This window comes from Lytechinus variegatus, chromosome 2 (genome assembly GCF_018143015.1).
Source record: "Lytechinus variegatus isolate NC3 chromosome 2, Lvar_3.0, whole genome shotgun sequence".
In the NCBI taxonomy this organism is placed as follows: domain Eukaryota; kingdom Metazoa; phylum Echinodermata; class Echinoidea; order Temnopleuroida; family Toxopneustidae; genus Lytechinus; species Lytechinus variegatus.
The window spans coordinates 71,040,614-71,057,661 of record NC_054741.1 but is presented as its reverse complement, the minus strand read 5'-3'; the positions used below and the strand labels follow the sequence as shown (position 1 = coordinate 71,057,661).

The 17,048-nt window shown below is 35.6% G+C and overlaps 1 protein-coding gene across 2 annotated transcripts in view; it reads right to left on the bottom strand.

Annotated features, from left to right (window-relative positions):
- Positions 1–27: 27 nt before the first annotated feature.
- The window catches only part of LOC121408887 (golgin subfamily A member 3-like), a 42,913-nt gene continuing 25,892 nt past the window's right edge, over positions 28–17,048 (bottom strand). For both annotated transcript variants that reach the window (XM_041600576.1, XM_041600577.1), the window contains 19 exons: positions 16,086–16,692; positions 15,076–15,651; positions 14,289–14,493; positions 13,589–13,760; positions 12,660–12,947; positions 11,944–12,162; positions 11,261–11,451; positions 10,533–10,674; positions 9,128–10,078; positions 8,678–8,815; positions 7,898–7,991; positions 7,147–7,361; positions 6,481–6,624; positions 5,740–5,874; positions 5,099–5,215; positions 4,330–4,455; positions 3,877–4,064; positions 3,248–3,361; positions 28–2,521 (listed from right to left, as the gene is read on the bottom strand). In XM_041600576.1, the coding sequence (XP_041456510.1) occupies positions 2,356–2,521; positions 3,248–3,361; positions 3,877–4,064; positions 4,330–4,455; positions 5,099–5,215; positions 5,740–5,874; positions 6,481–6,624; positions 7,147–7,361; positions 7,898–7,991; positions 8,678–8,815; positions 9,128–10,078; positions 10,533–10,674; positions 11,261–11,451; positions 11,944–12,162; positions 12,660–12,947; positions 13,589–13,760; positions 14,289–14,493; positions 15,076–15,651; positions 16,086–16,692 (4,788 nt within the window). In that variant the 3' untranslated portion in view covers positions 28–2,355. The remainder of the gene's footprint in view (positions 2,522–3,247; positions 3,362–3,876; positions 4,065–4,329; positions 4,456–5,098; positions 5,216–5,739; positions 5,875–6,480; positions 6,625–7,146; positions 7,362–7,897; positions 7,992–8,677; positions 8,816–9,127; positions 10,079–10,532; positions 10,675–11,260; positions 11,452–11,943; positions 12,163–12,659; positions 12,948–13,588; positions 13,761–14,288; positions 14,494–15,075; positions 15,652–16,085; positions 16,693–17,048) is intronic.

Here is a 17,048-nt window from a genome sequence, read left to right as displayed (position 1 = left end):
TCCCCTCAAGGCCAGTCAATATTATATAAATATTCTTCACTCGTAATATATGATTGACCTGGATATGAATTGCGTACTATACATGCATATTTCTCATTAAAATTGATTGAAAATATTTATAGATTGTGCCAATAGAAGAAAGTAATTCATAAATACCTAGATTTTAAAAGTTAACAGCCTACTTTGATAAACATACACAAATATGGTTCAGCACAATATATCAATATAACAGCTGATATAATGTAAAGAAAGTAAAAATAACACCTAGAATTTTATATTACCAACATGTACAAAAGAAGCATTAAATAATACAGGTGTATATTTGTTAAAATGATGAATGTCTCTGGGACTTACGACTTACACAAAAAGGATATTATTCCAGAAGAACAATTAGTTTCCAATGATATAAAATAAACCTTATAAAACTTTGAGATTAAAAAGAACAAACCATCATTATGTGGGACTGCAGTCATCAGATATCTATCCCAATACAGATATCAATAATTTACACATTTTAAAAAGAATTAATATCTGAAAGTCTTTTGACATTTTTATCTCATCCTTAATCTGTGATTTTATCACATTTCCACATTTCAGCATATTAAAATACAACCGTCATCTCCATCAAAAACAAAAGTGTAGGCTGCGATGTTTATGGGGAAATAAAATGAATTTAAAATGATTTAGGATTCAAGAATAGTCAGTCACAAAATATTTAGAAATAATTTTGAAGTAAAAATACAGGGGACAATCTAATAAAGATGTTGCATGATGACAACAAAAAAATATATGTAAAAGAACATATAAAATGAAGTTTATTTTACTATCACAAGTAAATGCAATAGTAGAAGGAACAGAAAGAAAGCACAGGGTCAGAATTTGGCAATACGAAATCAAATGATACAAGAATACACTGACTTGCTGGAAATGATTACTATCCCATAACAATATCCTATCATATATCTTACACAAATATCATATAAAGCAAAATCACTGCAGATTGCTCAATACAGATAGCAATTAAGCAACAATAACATCAAGTGACAATATCAAATTCAATATTGCAATAAAATCAAATGCTACAGATGTAAATTTTAACTAATATTGCTCAGTTTGCTAATCTAAATTTTGTTCAATAGCACCTACGATGAATATACAAGTATTTGTGTTAAGCAAGATAATTCTCTATGCACTTTATTGCAATAAATATAATCTATTAATTTTGCTTATATACAGCTATTGTTACAACTTAGGAAATAATGTATGTAAAATACTAGTAATAATAATATCATCAATATATATTCAATATCTTTTCACTCAATGGCGTTTCATACAGCATTTAAGAACACTTCAATTACTGGCACATTCATTGCCCCTTTATTCACAATTCCTTCATAGAGAAGACAATTAAATAATGTTAGTTATCATAGACATGTATTACATGGACTAAAATTAAATGCTCAAAAATTAATAAATAAATAAACACATTAACATTGAGGCCCACTGTAAGACCAGGATTATACATCCAAAGACTAATCATATTTCAACTTAAAAGCATTGACTGATCCTAAAGAAAGCATATCAAACATAAATGAAATCTAAACCCACAATCAAAAATTGGGCACCAACACAATGGATTCTTTTCTAAATTTCAAGAGAGTGTTTTGAATTTCGGCATCCTGGTAAAAGTAAATTGCTCAAAGGACCATTTTCAAAAGAAAAATGTATGAAAATCCCCCCCCCATATTTACATGTAGTTCTTATTTATGGAGTTTCCTGATTAATCGCTGCTTCCAAAGTAAGCACAAACATGTACCTCTCTCATAGATCTATTGAATGGATACTCAGCCATGTTGTCTGATTATCATTACTGAACATGCAGATAGAAAAAATAAATATTCAACTCATCCAAAATATACAAATACTGTTACATTAAATCCATGAAGACCCCATTAATATTATTATAATTTCCCTCGCTGATATCACCACTATTTATATCAGTGTGAAATGGCTATACTCTCTGAAACAGAGCTTTGAAACAATTTTTTGACATCTTTAAAGCTTGATACTTAAAAAAAATTTGCACACTTGGCAAGTCAATGATACAAAAAATGTCGTTCTTATGCTTTGCTCAGTAATCTTATTCAAGATGAGGTTGGAAATACTTTTCTTAATTCACAACAAGCATAATATGCATCAAGCAGTCCAACTTAGGATTTATACATTGTAGGACAAATGAAGAAAATACACATTTAGGTTGGTATACATAAGTCACTTCTTCATAACACAACTATAACCATTCTTAATTTGTAACTAGGAATTTTTAAATTTGTCTCGAGGTTTAGACGGCACACATTATAGATCATATATCGGAGATCCAGATGACTTTCCATTGGACATTCTTTTTGGTGGGGCAGCAGTAACTGATCCGTTGGGTAGATTACGAGGAAGCAAACCAGGGGTAGGGGTCACAGGGTCAGCGCTGGCCTTCCGCAGGTCACGCACACGATCACCAACCTCTCTGCAATGAAGATGGTACATATCAAAGGAAGATTAAAGTATGAAGAGATCCATCATCTATTATGAATATAATGAACAGAGAATTTAAAATAACCCATGAAATGGATATTTAACTATTAGAAAGAATATTGAAAATAATGCGAAGTCAAAATATGTGAAAGCAACCATTTCTTAAATCAAAGAGATAATTTTCAGAAATATTTCCTTCTTAAATTCCCTTATTAATAACTTGACTTATACCAAGCACAAATAATAAAAGAGAAATTTACAAACAAACATACAGTTAGCATGTTCATTTACAGACCAAAGTGACACATCAACTTCTTTCCAAATGAATCTCTTCGTGTTATATCTGTTGGCGCCACTTTATATGTTTTGATTGCTGTTTGCAAAAATGCTCTGTCTTGAGCATTTCTGTGAAATATGTGTGCTTTATAAAAAGGACTATTACTATCAACATATAGAATTCATTTTTCGTATTGGCAATTCTAGATAATGTGCATGACATTTAGATTGTTTCAAACAACACACTTTAAAATGTAAAGAACACAATAAATGCATATTCTTACAACGGTTAAATAAAATGTTGCAAAATTCATATGTACATGTATGCAACTGAATATTATAATATTTCTGATAAACACTGCAATAACTGTCTCAATAATTCTGCACAATGTTAAGTTTGAAACTGTCTAAGGTCATAGATTGATCAAGGACAATTCCTTACTTCCATGCTTCTGATGAAGTATTCACAGCAGCAGTATGTTCCTTCATTTGGTCCTCTAAGGCACCCATCTGATCCTTGATTGATTGAAGGCAAGACTGGATAGCATGCAAGGGCCTGATGGGCAAGAATATATATCAAGAATGAAAATATCATTATGTCTAATTGTCTGTCTCAGTCATCATTAAAATCTTGGTCTCACTCTCATCACCTCAACTGGCATCATCATCACTGTCATTTGCTTTGATTTGAAAAGGTATTTCTTTAAAAAAATTGAATCACAATCGCTATAATCATCACTTTTATAATCAGTCTTCATCATCATCATCATCATCATCATCATCATCATCATCATCATCATCATCATCCTCATCATTACCACAACCTCCACCTTTGCCTATAACAAGTAAATGGTCATGTTATTTTGTTCCAGTTTATACGGACACAACATAACAATAGTCTCATGCTGTGACCGACTTTACAGATATTGAAGCATATGGCTTCGTACTCTTAGGAACCAGTTGATGAAGCACATCCCAGAAACAATATCAAAGCATGTGACTTTTTGTAGTGCTATCCAAGAATGAATTCTGCCATTTGTAACCTTTAACATGGGGGTGAAGATATCCTACCTGCTATGACTAGCCGATACCCCTTCCACCACATCACTGTTGAGTAATGATTCCACATCATAAGCAATCTCAGGTACAACAATCTCATCTGCTTGACCCTTGCCGTCTCCCTGGCTAGCTCCATCTGGCCCTGGCTTGCCCATAGTGGAAGCTACTCTACTCTTAGACTTCAATTTGGCTTTTAGAAGCTACATGGTAAAGTAAGAAAATGTTTATTATGTCAAAAATCAACTTGAAATTTGAACTTGAAAATTGAAGCTTGATTAATGGTAAGTATGCAAAATTGAGAGTTACAGCACAATGTTTACCAAAAAGGCTTGTTTAAAAGTACCCAAGAGTAAAAAAAAAAAAACAAGATTAAACAAATATTCAGCAAGGAAAACTACACATGTGACTTGACAATATGGTGATCATATTCAAGTAATCTGGACTATTAAAGATACATATACTCACTTTATTCTGTTGCAGTGTAGCCTGGAGGGCAGATTTCAATTGACTCAGTTTAGCTTGGAAAGCAAACTTCTCTTTCCTTGTTGATGCTAGCTCTTTCTTCATTCCATCAAGCTCTTTATTTGTCATCTGGAAAAAGATATATATATATATATTGATTGTACACACAAAAAAAATCAGTTTAGTTGGTACTATCATTAGTTATCCAAGGTCTAAATCCAGATCAAACAAGGATTATGTACAGGATTCATTGGACTTGCAGGTGTTATTTTTTTTTATATCATAGATTTTATTGCTTCAAATCAAATCACAATATACATAAATAATAGCAGCAATATAATAAATCATATACATAAGTAAAAAATAATGTGTTACAATTCAGCAAGAACATCTTGATATTTGTTCAATCAAATTGAACTGAAAGTTTGCCTTGTTTTACTGCGATTGCTCGCTCTACTTTTTCTAAAAAATAATTTTATTTTTAAAGTGTTTGAAGACTAACATTTTCTCATTGTATTTTTGTTTATAAATAAAAAATTGCATAAAATATAATGGTATTGATAAGACTATTTTCTATTTTGACTCCAAAACAAATATCCAAAACTGAAAAGGGCAAAGTAAGAATCTTTAAAATGACTAACCACTTGTACACTTCATTCCAAAATAATTCAACAACTGGACAACAAAGGCATAATTTTCTTAATTTATTGATCATGACAAAGATGATGCACCGCAGAATCAACTGGATTAAATGTCATATGGAATCTCATACCTGTAGATTAGTCTTGACTCCATCCAGTTCTATTTGTTGTCTTTTTTCTGCTAGTAAAAGTTGTTCTTTCAAGGCCTCAGCTTCCCTACTCTTCTGCTCACTCTGCCATGCTAATGTCTAAATTTGAAAAAAAAAAGATTTGCAAACTGATCAAAGCAAGATCAAAGATCAAGATCAAAAAGATCAAAGCAACCACAGAACATAACCTCTGCAGATGGGCAATTCAATGAAATATCATCAACCTTTTTGATTCTCATTTTTCTCTCTCTTTACTACACTCTACATGCTGTGATAATTTGAGAGCATTTTCATACTGACTAGAAATTTCACACTGACTTTTCAAACTGAAATCAGAAACAAATCATTTCAGAAAGGTCTCAAATATAAGGGTTGGAATACATACTTTATTAAATTGTCTATATGTTGATGGCAATATGATATGTGACTAACCTGAAATCTACTGGGAATGAGAGCGGTTTATTTAAAAAAATATTAAATGTCAACGTTTATAATAAATGATACAAAGTTAAGCCTACACGATAGTGTAGTGAATTGGATTAATGATGGCTGTGTAAAAAAGACTATTTTCTTAGTCATTACACTTCATTCAGATGTATTTAGTCTCTCCCTAATAATATTACCTTCATCTGATCTTCCAGTACAGGGCTCTGTGCATCCTTATCTTGAAGATGTCTCTTTAGTCTATCCATGTGGTTTTTATTGCTCTCAATCTGTCTCCTCATCTCTTCCCCTTCTGTCCTCTGCTTCTCCTCATTCTAAAGAAAAAGATGTACACATTGGAAATGATGAGTTCTAATGCCTTTTGACATGTAACACCATTGCTTCGCTTATGAATTTTATTTACAAATTTGAAGTGGTATATGAATATTGCAAAAAAAGTTTTCTTTTTAAGTATAATGTTTTCCATCATTGAGAAAAATTGCATTTTCTGTTTCTTTGATAATATATGTTTGAAAGTTATTGGAAGCAATATTCCTCTGCAATGCAAGCCTTTTATTAAACAAACACTAAAATCATTGAGTATGTTGCATCTCATGCCTGTTTTAATGCTTTTATAATTAAAATCTCAATGAGAAAAAAAAGGAGATAAGGCATATTGATAGTCTTTCATGCTATAAGTGTCTAATATTCAGAAAGTCTTCCGAACAATGAGACAACCCTGATAGCTCTGGAAAATTTGTTGCAGAATACAGGCAGCTATTTTATATGCAAATACTTTACACCAATATTTCAGTGTTGATGCGGGATTTGAACCCGGACCTCATAGTTCAAAGTCCTGAGACTTATCAAATGTTCTACAACACCTCTCCAAGGAAGTTGTATCAAATAGAATCCAGATACAAAAGAGGCTATTAGTTTACCTGTCTGAGCCTTGCTAACTCTGATTGCAGAGCATTAATCTGATCTTCCTTCTGCTTAGCTTCACTTCGGATCTCCTGGGCATCACCTTGTAATGTCTCTAGGTCTTGACGGAGCCGGTTGCACTGGCCCTTCTCACCAGAAAGCTGTCACATTGAACGGGGGAGACATTTTGAACAAGTTAAATGTTTTAGATCTTGATATAACTCTCCTGATTATTGGTACTCAATGTCGATAAAAGATTAAAGGAGAACTGAACTACAAGGAGCTCTAAATCTCCTGCCACGGGCCCATATAAATTAGTATATTCTTTATAACTTTATTTCTTGTAAAACCATCAGGGAACATACATGTATATTGTAAATTTGTGTTTAAATTATGATAGCCATTGGATTTTTATTGAAAGACGGTATTGCTTAGACCTTTCTGCAACTTTTTTTTTTTGGGGGGGGCAAATATTGAGGTACATATTGTCACGATGAGTGGCTGAAAAGTTATCAATCATTTATGAAGACAAGATGATTAAGATGTTCATCATGGGTAAGTGTCCTGAGAACTCTTGGAGTAGATTTTGTCTTCAGCTGGTTCTGCTTAAAGTGGGTGTGGTAGTTTGGCTTCAATAAAATTCTATATTTTTCATTTTTGAGCGTGATTGGATCAAACTCTACCTGTTTTTTAACTTCCTGAGTAGCTTGTTTCTCCTTCTCCAGTGCTGCACCCATCTCACGGACAAGCTTCTGGAGTCTCAAGTTCTCGTTGGCCCTCTCTTGGGCTGTGCTGGTAAGCTCAGCAGACAGCTCGGCTACTGCACTCTCACGTTGAGCGAGGGCGCTCTCAAGCATTCCAGTGTGCTGCTTGAGTGCCGAGTGACTCTGATGCACACCTGAAAGATGATGATAATGGTAACGATGATGTCAATATCAGTCTTTGTTGTGCACAAAACCAATCCAACAAAAAATCTAACAGGTGCTTAAAACCAAATTCAAGGGATTGAAGTACAAGGTGGTGAAAGGCCACAAATAAAGAATTGAAATAAAGGCTAAAATTGTAAATGCCCCTATACTTTTGTCCAGAGGAAAAGCAAAAATCGACTTAAACTTTGAAGAATAATAATTCATGAGCACAGAACCCTGCGGAGTATCAAATCAACATTGTCATCTGAGAAGTTGACAACTTTCCTTAATTTTGATTAGTTGCAAAGTAAAGGCATATGACTGTTGCTATGGAAACTATAGGGCAAAACAGACATGTCCCTTCAAGAAATGCTCTCCAAGGAGTGTTTCATAAAGCAAATAGTCAGTGATTTTCACTAATTTTGTTTCAGGAAATGCTCCATAGATCTGCATAATACATCTTGATAACATGAATGATCTCAACTTAACATCACTATTAAATGTTTTTGACTTGGCTCTATCTTACCTGCTAGCCTTCCCCTCTCTCGCTCCAAGTCAAGAGCAAGGGCCCGATTGTTCAGCTCATTTCTCCTCTGTCTGTCTAAGATATCCTTCAACTCCTGGAAAGGGCAAACATATACACACAAAAAAAAACTTGTTTAAAAAGTTCCCCCCTAAAAATTATAATCACAAGATGCAAGAATCTTGCCCACATCATAAGCAACTCACTTTTTTTTCTAAATATGCAAACAACATTAAACCATCTTAAAAAGCTCATTATAAAGAAACTAGATGTTCATCTTTAGCTACTTCTATTTTTTTTTACCAAATCTTCTTGATTTTCAAAACTAATATGCTTATATCAATTGTCCATTTAATAATTTTCCTCCTCCTCTCATCACTATCACTTCTTTCTTGCACAGTCATTAAATTCTCTCTTAACTGTCACATGATTTCGATTAAATCAAATATGTTGTACGCAAAATTTGTAAAAACATTTGATAAGGATCTATAAATGAAAATAACTACATCTAGGATACATATCAAGATTTCTCTATATAATTATGCATTGCTAAAATATTGAATATCATCTGAAAATGTATATTAAACACAATTTTTATTTAATCACAAAGATAAGAATTATCTGAAATAGACCATGCATTTAAATAATATATAGAATCGTCATTTAAAGTTGGTGCTAAAAATAACATTGAATAAACCATGCTCTTGAAAATGTTTTATAATGAGCATTAATGTTATAACAAAAAATAACCTATTGATATTTAACAATGTATAGAAACTTCACCTGCAGCTCTGCCTCTAAGTCATCTATCCTCCTCCTGTATGCTTCAGTATCATCTTCCATGTTTCTTCTCAGATGCTGGACTTCATCATTGAGCCGGTTCTTCTCTGACCTAAGGACATCAGCATCTTGCTTGACACCCTGCGAAAGAAAATAATATTTAAAAAAAGTCAGTCTCAACTCAATATGAATATTTCCGTTTTCAGACTAAAATGGGCTTCTCACGGAACAAAACCAGACAATTTTGTCTTTTCATGGCTGTATCTGATATAGTTTTTCCACAAATTTGTGGAAAAAAACAACTGAATTTATTAAAAAGAAACTGTGAAATAATATTTTGTTGACATGATTTGAACCAATGGAGCATCAGACCTAACACGGGGGGAATTTTTATATAGCAAGAAAAAAATATATTGTTTTAACACTTATAATAAATGAGAATTTTGTTCTAACCTGCAACTCATTCAAGAGTTTATTTTGCTCTTCTTTGCTAAGTTGAGCCACAGCAGCAGTTCTTTCATTAAGTTCCCTTTCAACTTGATCCTTAGCTACTGATGTATCCTGCAGTTGACTGGTGAGAGCTGCTATATGATCTTCATAAGCACGCTCTTTCTCCCTCAGTTCCTTTTGGACATTACTTAGGTCAGTCCCAAGCCGCAGCACATTGGCCTTCTGCTCTGCCAAGTCACGATGCATGGAGCTCTGGGTGTCAGCAGCTCTCTGGCGAAGTGCAGCATTCTCATCCATGAGGCCTTCCAGCTGCTTTTGATCCTCAGTGAGAGACTCCAGCTGGCCATGGAGGTTGGCGTTCTCTTCTAAGGCATTCTGGAGTTGATTCTCCAACATCTGGAATCCTTCCCTGGCTTTGGACAGTTCAACCTGTAGGCCAGCATTTGCTTGTGCTGATGACTCTTGGAAGTTGCGTGTACTCTGCATGTCCCGCCTTAACCCCTCAATTTCCTTCTCCAGCTTTCCCTTGGCTTCAAGAAGCTCATCTATGATGGCATCTTTGTTGCCGATGGCTGCAATGGATGCCTCTAGGTTAGCCTCCTGGGTCTCCACTTGTTGTTCCTGGACCTTAAGCTGTTCTTTCAATTGCTGTCCTTCCATCTGAGCAGCCTCCAACTCAGATGTCTTTGCACCAAGGTCTTGTCGCATCTGCTTAAATCCTGTCTCCACCCGACCAAGGTCTCCCCGTAGCTTCTGTAGGGAGTCATCAAATGTGCGTTTCTCTTCATTGGCACTTGCTAAAGCTACCTCTAAAGAAGCTTTGTCTGCTCTGAGTTGGCGAACCTCATCATCCTGTCCTGTTGACTTGCCTTGCTCTTCCTTTAGTTTCTGCTCCACATTATTGCACTTTATTTGTAAGGCTTGCATTTCAGTTTCTCGAGCTGCCAGTGCCTCCTGTTGAATCAATTGATTAAACAAGATTTGCATTACTAATGTAACCACCAAGTAATGATAAAAATCATTATCAGAACCATTCAATAAAATAAAGACAAAAAACAGTCCAAATTCAAATACAGCAGAAAGCAAAGAGTCAGAGCAAAGTTCATTAAAATTATCATCCAAAATATATTCTTACAAATTTTCTAACCAGTTTTTTAATCAACAAAAAACAGACTTCACTGATACTGAGCATGAGGAAAGGTCTAGCATGTCACATCATTTTTCATCAGAAAATTTCACACAAAAAATAGCTTGGTTTTTTTTTATTCATAAATAAACTTATTTTTAGTGTTAGTCATGTGAACGCTCATCCTGATTACTCCACATCATTCAGAGATGTTAATAGTTGTTATGCTGTAAGTCAAATAACAACTGAAACAAGGTGTTCTATATGGATTAATTTCTGTACCTCAGCAAGGGCTACCCCCTTCACCAATTCTCTCTTCTCTGCCTCTAGATTCACAAGGGCTGCATGTTTGGCTTCTAGCTCCTGTCGAGCGACCTCCAGTTGCCTTTCTAACTCAGATGCTGATGCTACCAGCCCTGCCAATCTGTTTGAAGACAAGTAAATGGCATCTTTTTAGGCAAAGTACTTTCAACTTCAATTACTTTTAAATTTCAGATATTTGTTCAGATGTCATTTTGCAGTTTGATACAATTTTCAGCTCAATCATGTATAAACATATGGATTGGGATACACAGCCTTCTGCCAGCAAGATATATCAGAGTGATGACTCAAGTATACAGACAATAAACCATGCAATTATGCTCAACAAAAAAAAAGGGACTAAATTTCTTGATTGTTTCTCAATTATTCATGTATAAATCTGCTTACTGCCCCCTCCAAGTATGACCACCCTCCCCTTCAAGTAAGATAGGATGAACAGTTGTTAAATGTCTGTAGAAGCATTCTACAAGGAATTCAAAACTCCCCAAAACAATAGCAGACCCCAGGGCTGAAAAACAGATTTTTGGCAAAAAATATTCTTTCGCATTTCATGTATTCCCGATTCATTTTAAGGTAAAAGAAAATGATACAAATATTGCAAAAGCTCAAGCAGCACCAACAGATATCACTGCTTTGTATTTTACTGATTAATTTTATTCAGAGGATACTCAAAAACTTTCCTGTCTTACCTGTATTTCTCTTCTTCCATCTGGTCCATCTGAGCAAATACTGCCTGTTGGACAGCAGTCTTCTCCCTCTGCATAGCTGAGAAAGTGGCTTCTCTGGTGAAGATATCAGCTTCAATGGTCTCAAGGTTCTTGGCAATTTGTTCTTTCTCCTGCAACATGCGCTGTCTTTCCTCATTCAGTTGTTGCTTCACCTGAAATTGATATTAAAAAATCCATGGTGTTTATAATGTTGAAGGAGTCATATCATAGATTGTACATTAATATCTTCATTCTAAAGAATCTTTAAATCCTAACTGAAGGCCAACACATGAGTGTATTTCACTTTACACCAACTTTTTTTTATTTCACTGTTTGTTGGGATCATCTTGAAACTTGAACATTCCTTGGAATCAACAAGTACACATTAATAAAATTTCTGTTACTACTAATTCTGTTGATATGAATATCATTATTATCATCATGATCACTATAAAACATCATGTCATTTTGTTATCTATATTATCATCATCATCATCTCCATCCATGTTATCATCATTGTCCTCATCATTACCATTTTCAAGATTGTCATTATCATTATAATTATCATCATCATAATCATCATTACCACCAATATCATCATCACCACCAACATCTCCATCAACATCATCATCACCACCATCACCATCATCATCATCAATACATACCTTTGTGTTATCAGTCCTGAGGTTCTCAATAGTCGCAGACTGCGAGGCAACAGTCATCTGGGAAGCTGCTAGCTCTCCTTGTAATTGGTTTCTGGTCTCCTGAGCAAAGCCAAGCTGTTCCTGGAACCAGTCCCTAGCCTTGGTCAGAGACTCAACATCTGTCTGTAAGGAGGAAAGCTTGGCCCCAGCCATGACCTGGTCCTGTCTTGCTTGGTCCACCTAGATGGAATAATAGCAAGATTTTCATTTAGGTAAAGCTAACAAGAACTAGTTTAAGAGTAAAGGGAAACATTACTGTTTGCTAATTTAATATAATTAGATTGATATCATAACAATCCATAACAATTAATCAACATTAACACATGGAAATACAAAATTAAATCTTGACATATTTATTTACAGAATGAAATTGTAGCTGGAAAAAATATCATCTGATACCAATATCATTATTCTCCTTCTCCATGGATAATCAGATCCACAAACTTTGATAATAAAGCTTATTACGAATCTTACACTCTTATGGAGTCCATGAATGAATTGGGGAGATGAAACAATACTCCATGTATTTTAGAGTAAAATCCTCCATTTTGCAGCAAGAATCTATAAAATAAATATTATGGATGTTTGGCAATTATGCAGCAATGATTTTGATTAGTATTACAGGGGCTGCTGCTCCATGCACAAATAAAGTGATTACAGTAAGTAAAGGTTCTTGCCTGTCCTTGCATGGCAGCCATTTTGTCCTGGAGTTGAGAAACAGAAGCATCCTTTCCTGCAATCTCCCTCTTGACATCTTCCAGCTTACTCCTCAGTCTCTGGGTGGTTGCCTCCGACGTATGGAGCTCCCTACGCAGACCCTCTAGATCAGCCTCCTTGTGTTCTAGCTCCACCTGGAGCTGTGCTATGGCTTGCTCCAGGTCAGATTTGTTCTGCTTCAGGGAACGGATGTCAGCCTCAAGGGCAGAGCGGTTGTGACTGGAGCTATCTCCTCCTGATCCCTGGGCCTTAGGGTTGAAGATAGTAGCAACATAATGTTCTCAATAAATTGTGATATGCATGGTATATTCATAAGATATATGAAGTGGATTCTAATCAAATGATTGGTTGAGAGCATACATGTGACCTGGAGGTGTTTCACAAGAGTTAAACACCAACATGCACATGGCATATAGCATGTAACCTAACGACTATATATCATCCTCTGAGAATGATCTGACCAATGTGGAGATGTGTTACATTTTATTCGTGTTACAATTTATTCAGACTTAAATCTTTGTGAAACACCACCTAGAGATTTACTTTGCCTGGTGCACAATTTAATATTTGGTGATAAACACTCATTACTATTGCATTACAACAGACCAAAAGGTAACCTGCTTGTTACGGAATTACGTAAGGATGATCCCTTAAATTTACAAACATGAACTTTATCTTAATCAACAAATTATATATATTATTTTCTTCCGGAATTGGTACACTTACCCAAAGTTATCACTTCTTTAAAGTACTGTCAAAACATCATCAAGGGCATGTTAGAACTGTTCAAAGAGTATCTTTTAAGGAAATTTTCACTCATACCCTACCAATTATCATAATATAGTTTCATAAAACTTTTATTCTCATCTCCATCCCTGCTGACACATACCTTGAGCTTTGCTTGTAAAATGGCAACCTGGCTCTGTAGCTGCGTCCTGGCCTGCAGGGCTGACTCGGTCTCTGCTGTCAGCATCTCCAACTGTCCTTCAAGTTTGGCCTTCTCTCTTAGGACAGTCTGCAATTCATCTTCTGCTCCTTGATCCTCAAAGGGAGAAGAATACCTGAAGTAAACAAGGTTTGTGCAATTTTAGTAAAGAAGCTTGTCAAGGTTACTTTTCGTTGCAAGAAAAATGCCAAAAATATGTTTACTACTATATCAGATTTCCAGGTAGGCTCAAATGGTCATTTTACAAAATGTAAAAAATAAAGTGTATACACACAAATAAACCATCTGATCAAGGACAATTAGCCATAATTTGATTGGGCATTACAAACAATCACCCCCACTTTAATGATAAACCAGATGAATTGTAGTGCAAGTATTCAACTTTTAAACCAACTGGAATAAGAACAGGTGCCATAAATCCCTTCCATTATTTTGTTCCTTTGCTGCTTACAGCATTTGATTTCTAGTGGAACTGAAACAGCCCTTAAAACCTAACATCAACAAAGTGAACCCCCAAACATCTCCTCCTCTCCTTTATTTTCTGAAGTGCATAGAGACACATTTGTCATGCGCTATACTAAAACCTGACTATTATTATCATTATTATTGTTTCGTTATAGTTCATTTGAATGATTCTTTTTACCTTGAAGTCTGGTAAGTAGAGGCTCTTGGTAAGGGTGTTGACTTCAACCTCCCCAGGTCTACTGGCCTAGCCTGACTGGTCACAAGGGATGGTGCTGGTAGCTGGGAATGCCTGCTGGAAGAAGCTTGCTGGAGTTGGTCAACAGTAGGAGATGCCTGATTAAACTGTGGGGTCTCTTGCCTAGGTATGATCTCATTGGGTCTTTCTGTATACATAAAGGAAATGAATAGCACATTCGATAAAACAGATATGATACCTCATCTTACAAATAGATTTTCCATTACCTGTTCATAATTTATCATGTGGGTCAAAAGTTAATTTTACCTACATGTAATTCATAGAACATCCTCATATTCCTCAACTCATTTCCTAAATTCTGTTAGTACTACTGTACACACCATAATTTCAAATTTTTAAACAAGTAAATCAGATAGTGACTGAATAACATTGGACAATCAAATTGGAACATCTTCTCCTGCACAAATGATATTAAATAACTCATACAAAAATTCTATTATTAATGTTATTGGTGTTGAAGTACAGATATATAGTATCGTTAGCTAAAATAAACCTTATTAGCAAAAAAAAAAGATAGAAGGGTACAGGGCACTTGTTATAAAGCTTGTTACTGACAAACTGTTATTCCCTGAAGTAAATTGCAGAAAATCTTGGTTCTGATTGGGTGGCATGCACTGATCAGTGATTATGAGTGAAAAACAAGTGTCAGAGCTGATGAATTCATGAAACTGTGCCAAGATTGGGTTCAACCAAAGCGAGAAATGCCTACCTTTCCTGATATTGGTAGAGGTGGGAGTAGAAGAAGAAATAGGTTGTGGTGTCTGGACATGGGCTGTAGGTGTCCCAAGATCTCCATTCACTCCACCAACAAAGCCCACGCCAGAATCAACGCTGTCACTATGCATATCTGAATCCAGAGCGCTGACGTTCTTAGCACTGTCCCTCGATTGCTCTCCATGATTAGTTGATGGAGGGGAGGCTGCATTCTGATTGGCTGATGATACTACATCAGTAACTTTCTCATTGACCGGTGCAGCTGGCTTATCAGCAGACCTTCTACCCCATGGGAACAGGGATCCAAGGAAGGATCCAGATGAAGGCTCTGAGGTTGGTTGGGTGGGAGCTGAGTCTGGAGCGGAAGCTGGCACTTGCTCAGGCACATGTGTGTTTTCTGGGGCAGAGGTTGTGACTGTTTGCTGTTCATTGGGTATTACCTGGGATTCAGCAGGAGGCACATTTTGGCTCTCTCTTGTCGGTTCTTTCTCTTCTTGTTGATTCTGTTGGTTGTCCTGAGAAGGCGGGGAGGGTTTGCTGGTTGCAACTTGATCTTTGGCACTCATAGAATCTGTAGATGAAGATGTAATTGAATGTCCTGCTAAGTTTTCTCTTGTCTTTCTCCACTTTGTAAACTTTAGTCTTAGAAAGATAGAAAATTTTAAGACTAGCATCATCTTTGTATCATCTTGTAGCTACTTAAAAAATAATAATAGCTTCATTTTTGACTGCAATCAGTCAAAATCTATGCCTCTGCCATTGCCAGATCTTAACTATATTGCATACTCTATATTGTGAAACCATCAATTCACATTGTTAATCAAATCCATTTAAGGAAATAATTTGCTTAAATTATCGCAAGCACAAAAACAAGAAGGAAGGACAACCCAAAAACATAATGCCTCAGGCACTACCTACAGTCGGCAGAGGTATGAATATCACAACCTTCTGTTGCTTTTACCAATTCAGCTTGCCATTTCAAGTGATTATAATATTAAGTATTACCTTCAGATGGAGTAGGTGTGATTTTACTATCATTCTCAGCCTGTCTTTGAGCCATCAGTTCAGTATCACTCGGTGGCTCTGTATCAGTGTCTGACATTATCCTTGTGCTTAATGCATTCTTCTTGGTACCCTTCTTGGTTTTCTTCTTCTTTGGTTTTGTCTTCTCAAGTCCCTCCATGGTGGCGATCATCCCTCCTTTTGCAGTGGTGATGGCCGCCACTGGGCTCCTGAAGAGCCTTGGTTCCTTTGGTGCTGCCATGCTGGTAGGTGATAATGCTTCGTCAGGAGGGGGGACTTTGTACTTGTGAGCTATTGCACTGCTTATGGCCAGGGTGGTATTCTGAGCTAAGAGGGAAGTTGGTCTCTTCTTTGTTGTCACAACCTTCTTCTCTTGGGTTTCTGGTTGTTGTGGTCCCTCAAGATGATTGGGGGCTGCATCCCCTCCAGATGAAGTATTCTCACCTCCTTTGCCTGTTTGAGTGAGAGCAGGTTCTATTGATGGGTCTATTCCATTAACTTCAGTAGGGGTAACCTCAGGCTCCACATAGTCTGCAGGTATTTTTGATGGAGTTTCATCCAGTGAGGACATTGAATTGTAGCTATGTACCTAGATAACGAAGAGAAACATGAAAGGAAAAAGTTAATACTTTTTTCTTTTTTGTGGGGGAGGCTATTTTTCCTTAAATTTAACAAAAATTGAAATATTTTTGATTAAACTCAATCTTAATTTATGGGGGCTATTCAGGTGTTTGATTGTCCTTAGCACCTTTTTTGTTTTTTTTTTGCTAATGAACAATTATATTGTTGAATTGTTTCTGTAATCTAATCACTATATTTACTTTATATATAAATCAACTATTAAAAACATAAATTGGGTATATTTCATATATGTTTATGTCCTTATACACTGTGAGATTGTTCTTCAATCTTTATATTAATTTTCTTAATAAATTTGAATTTGAA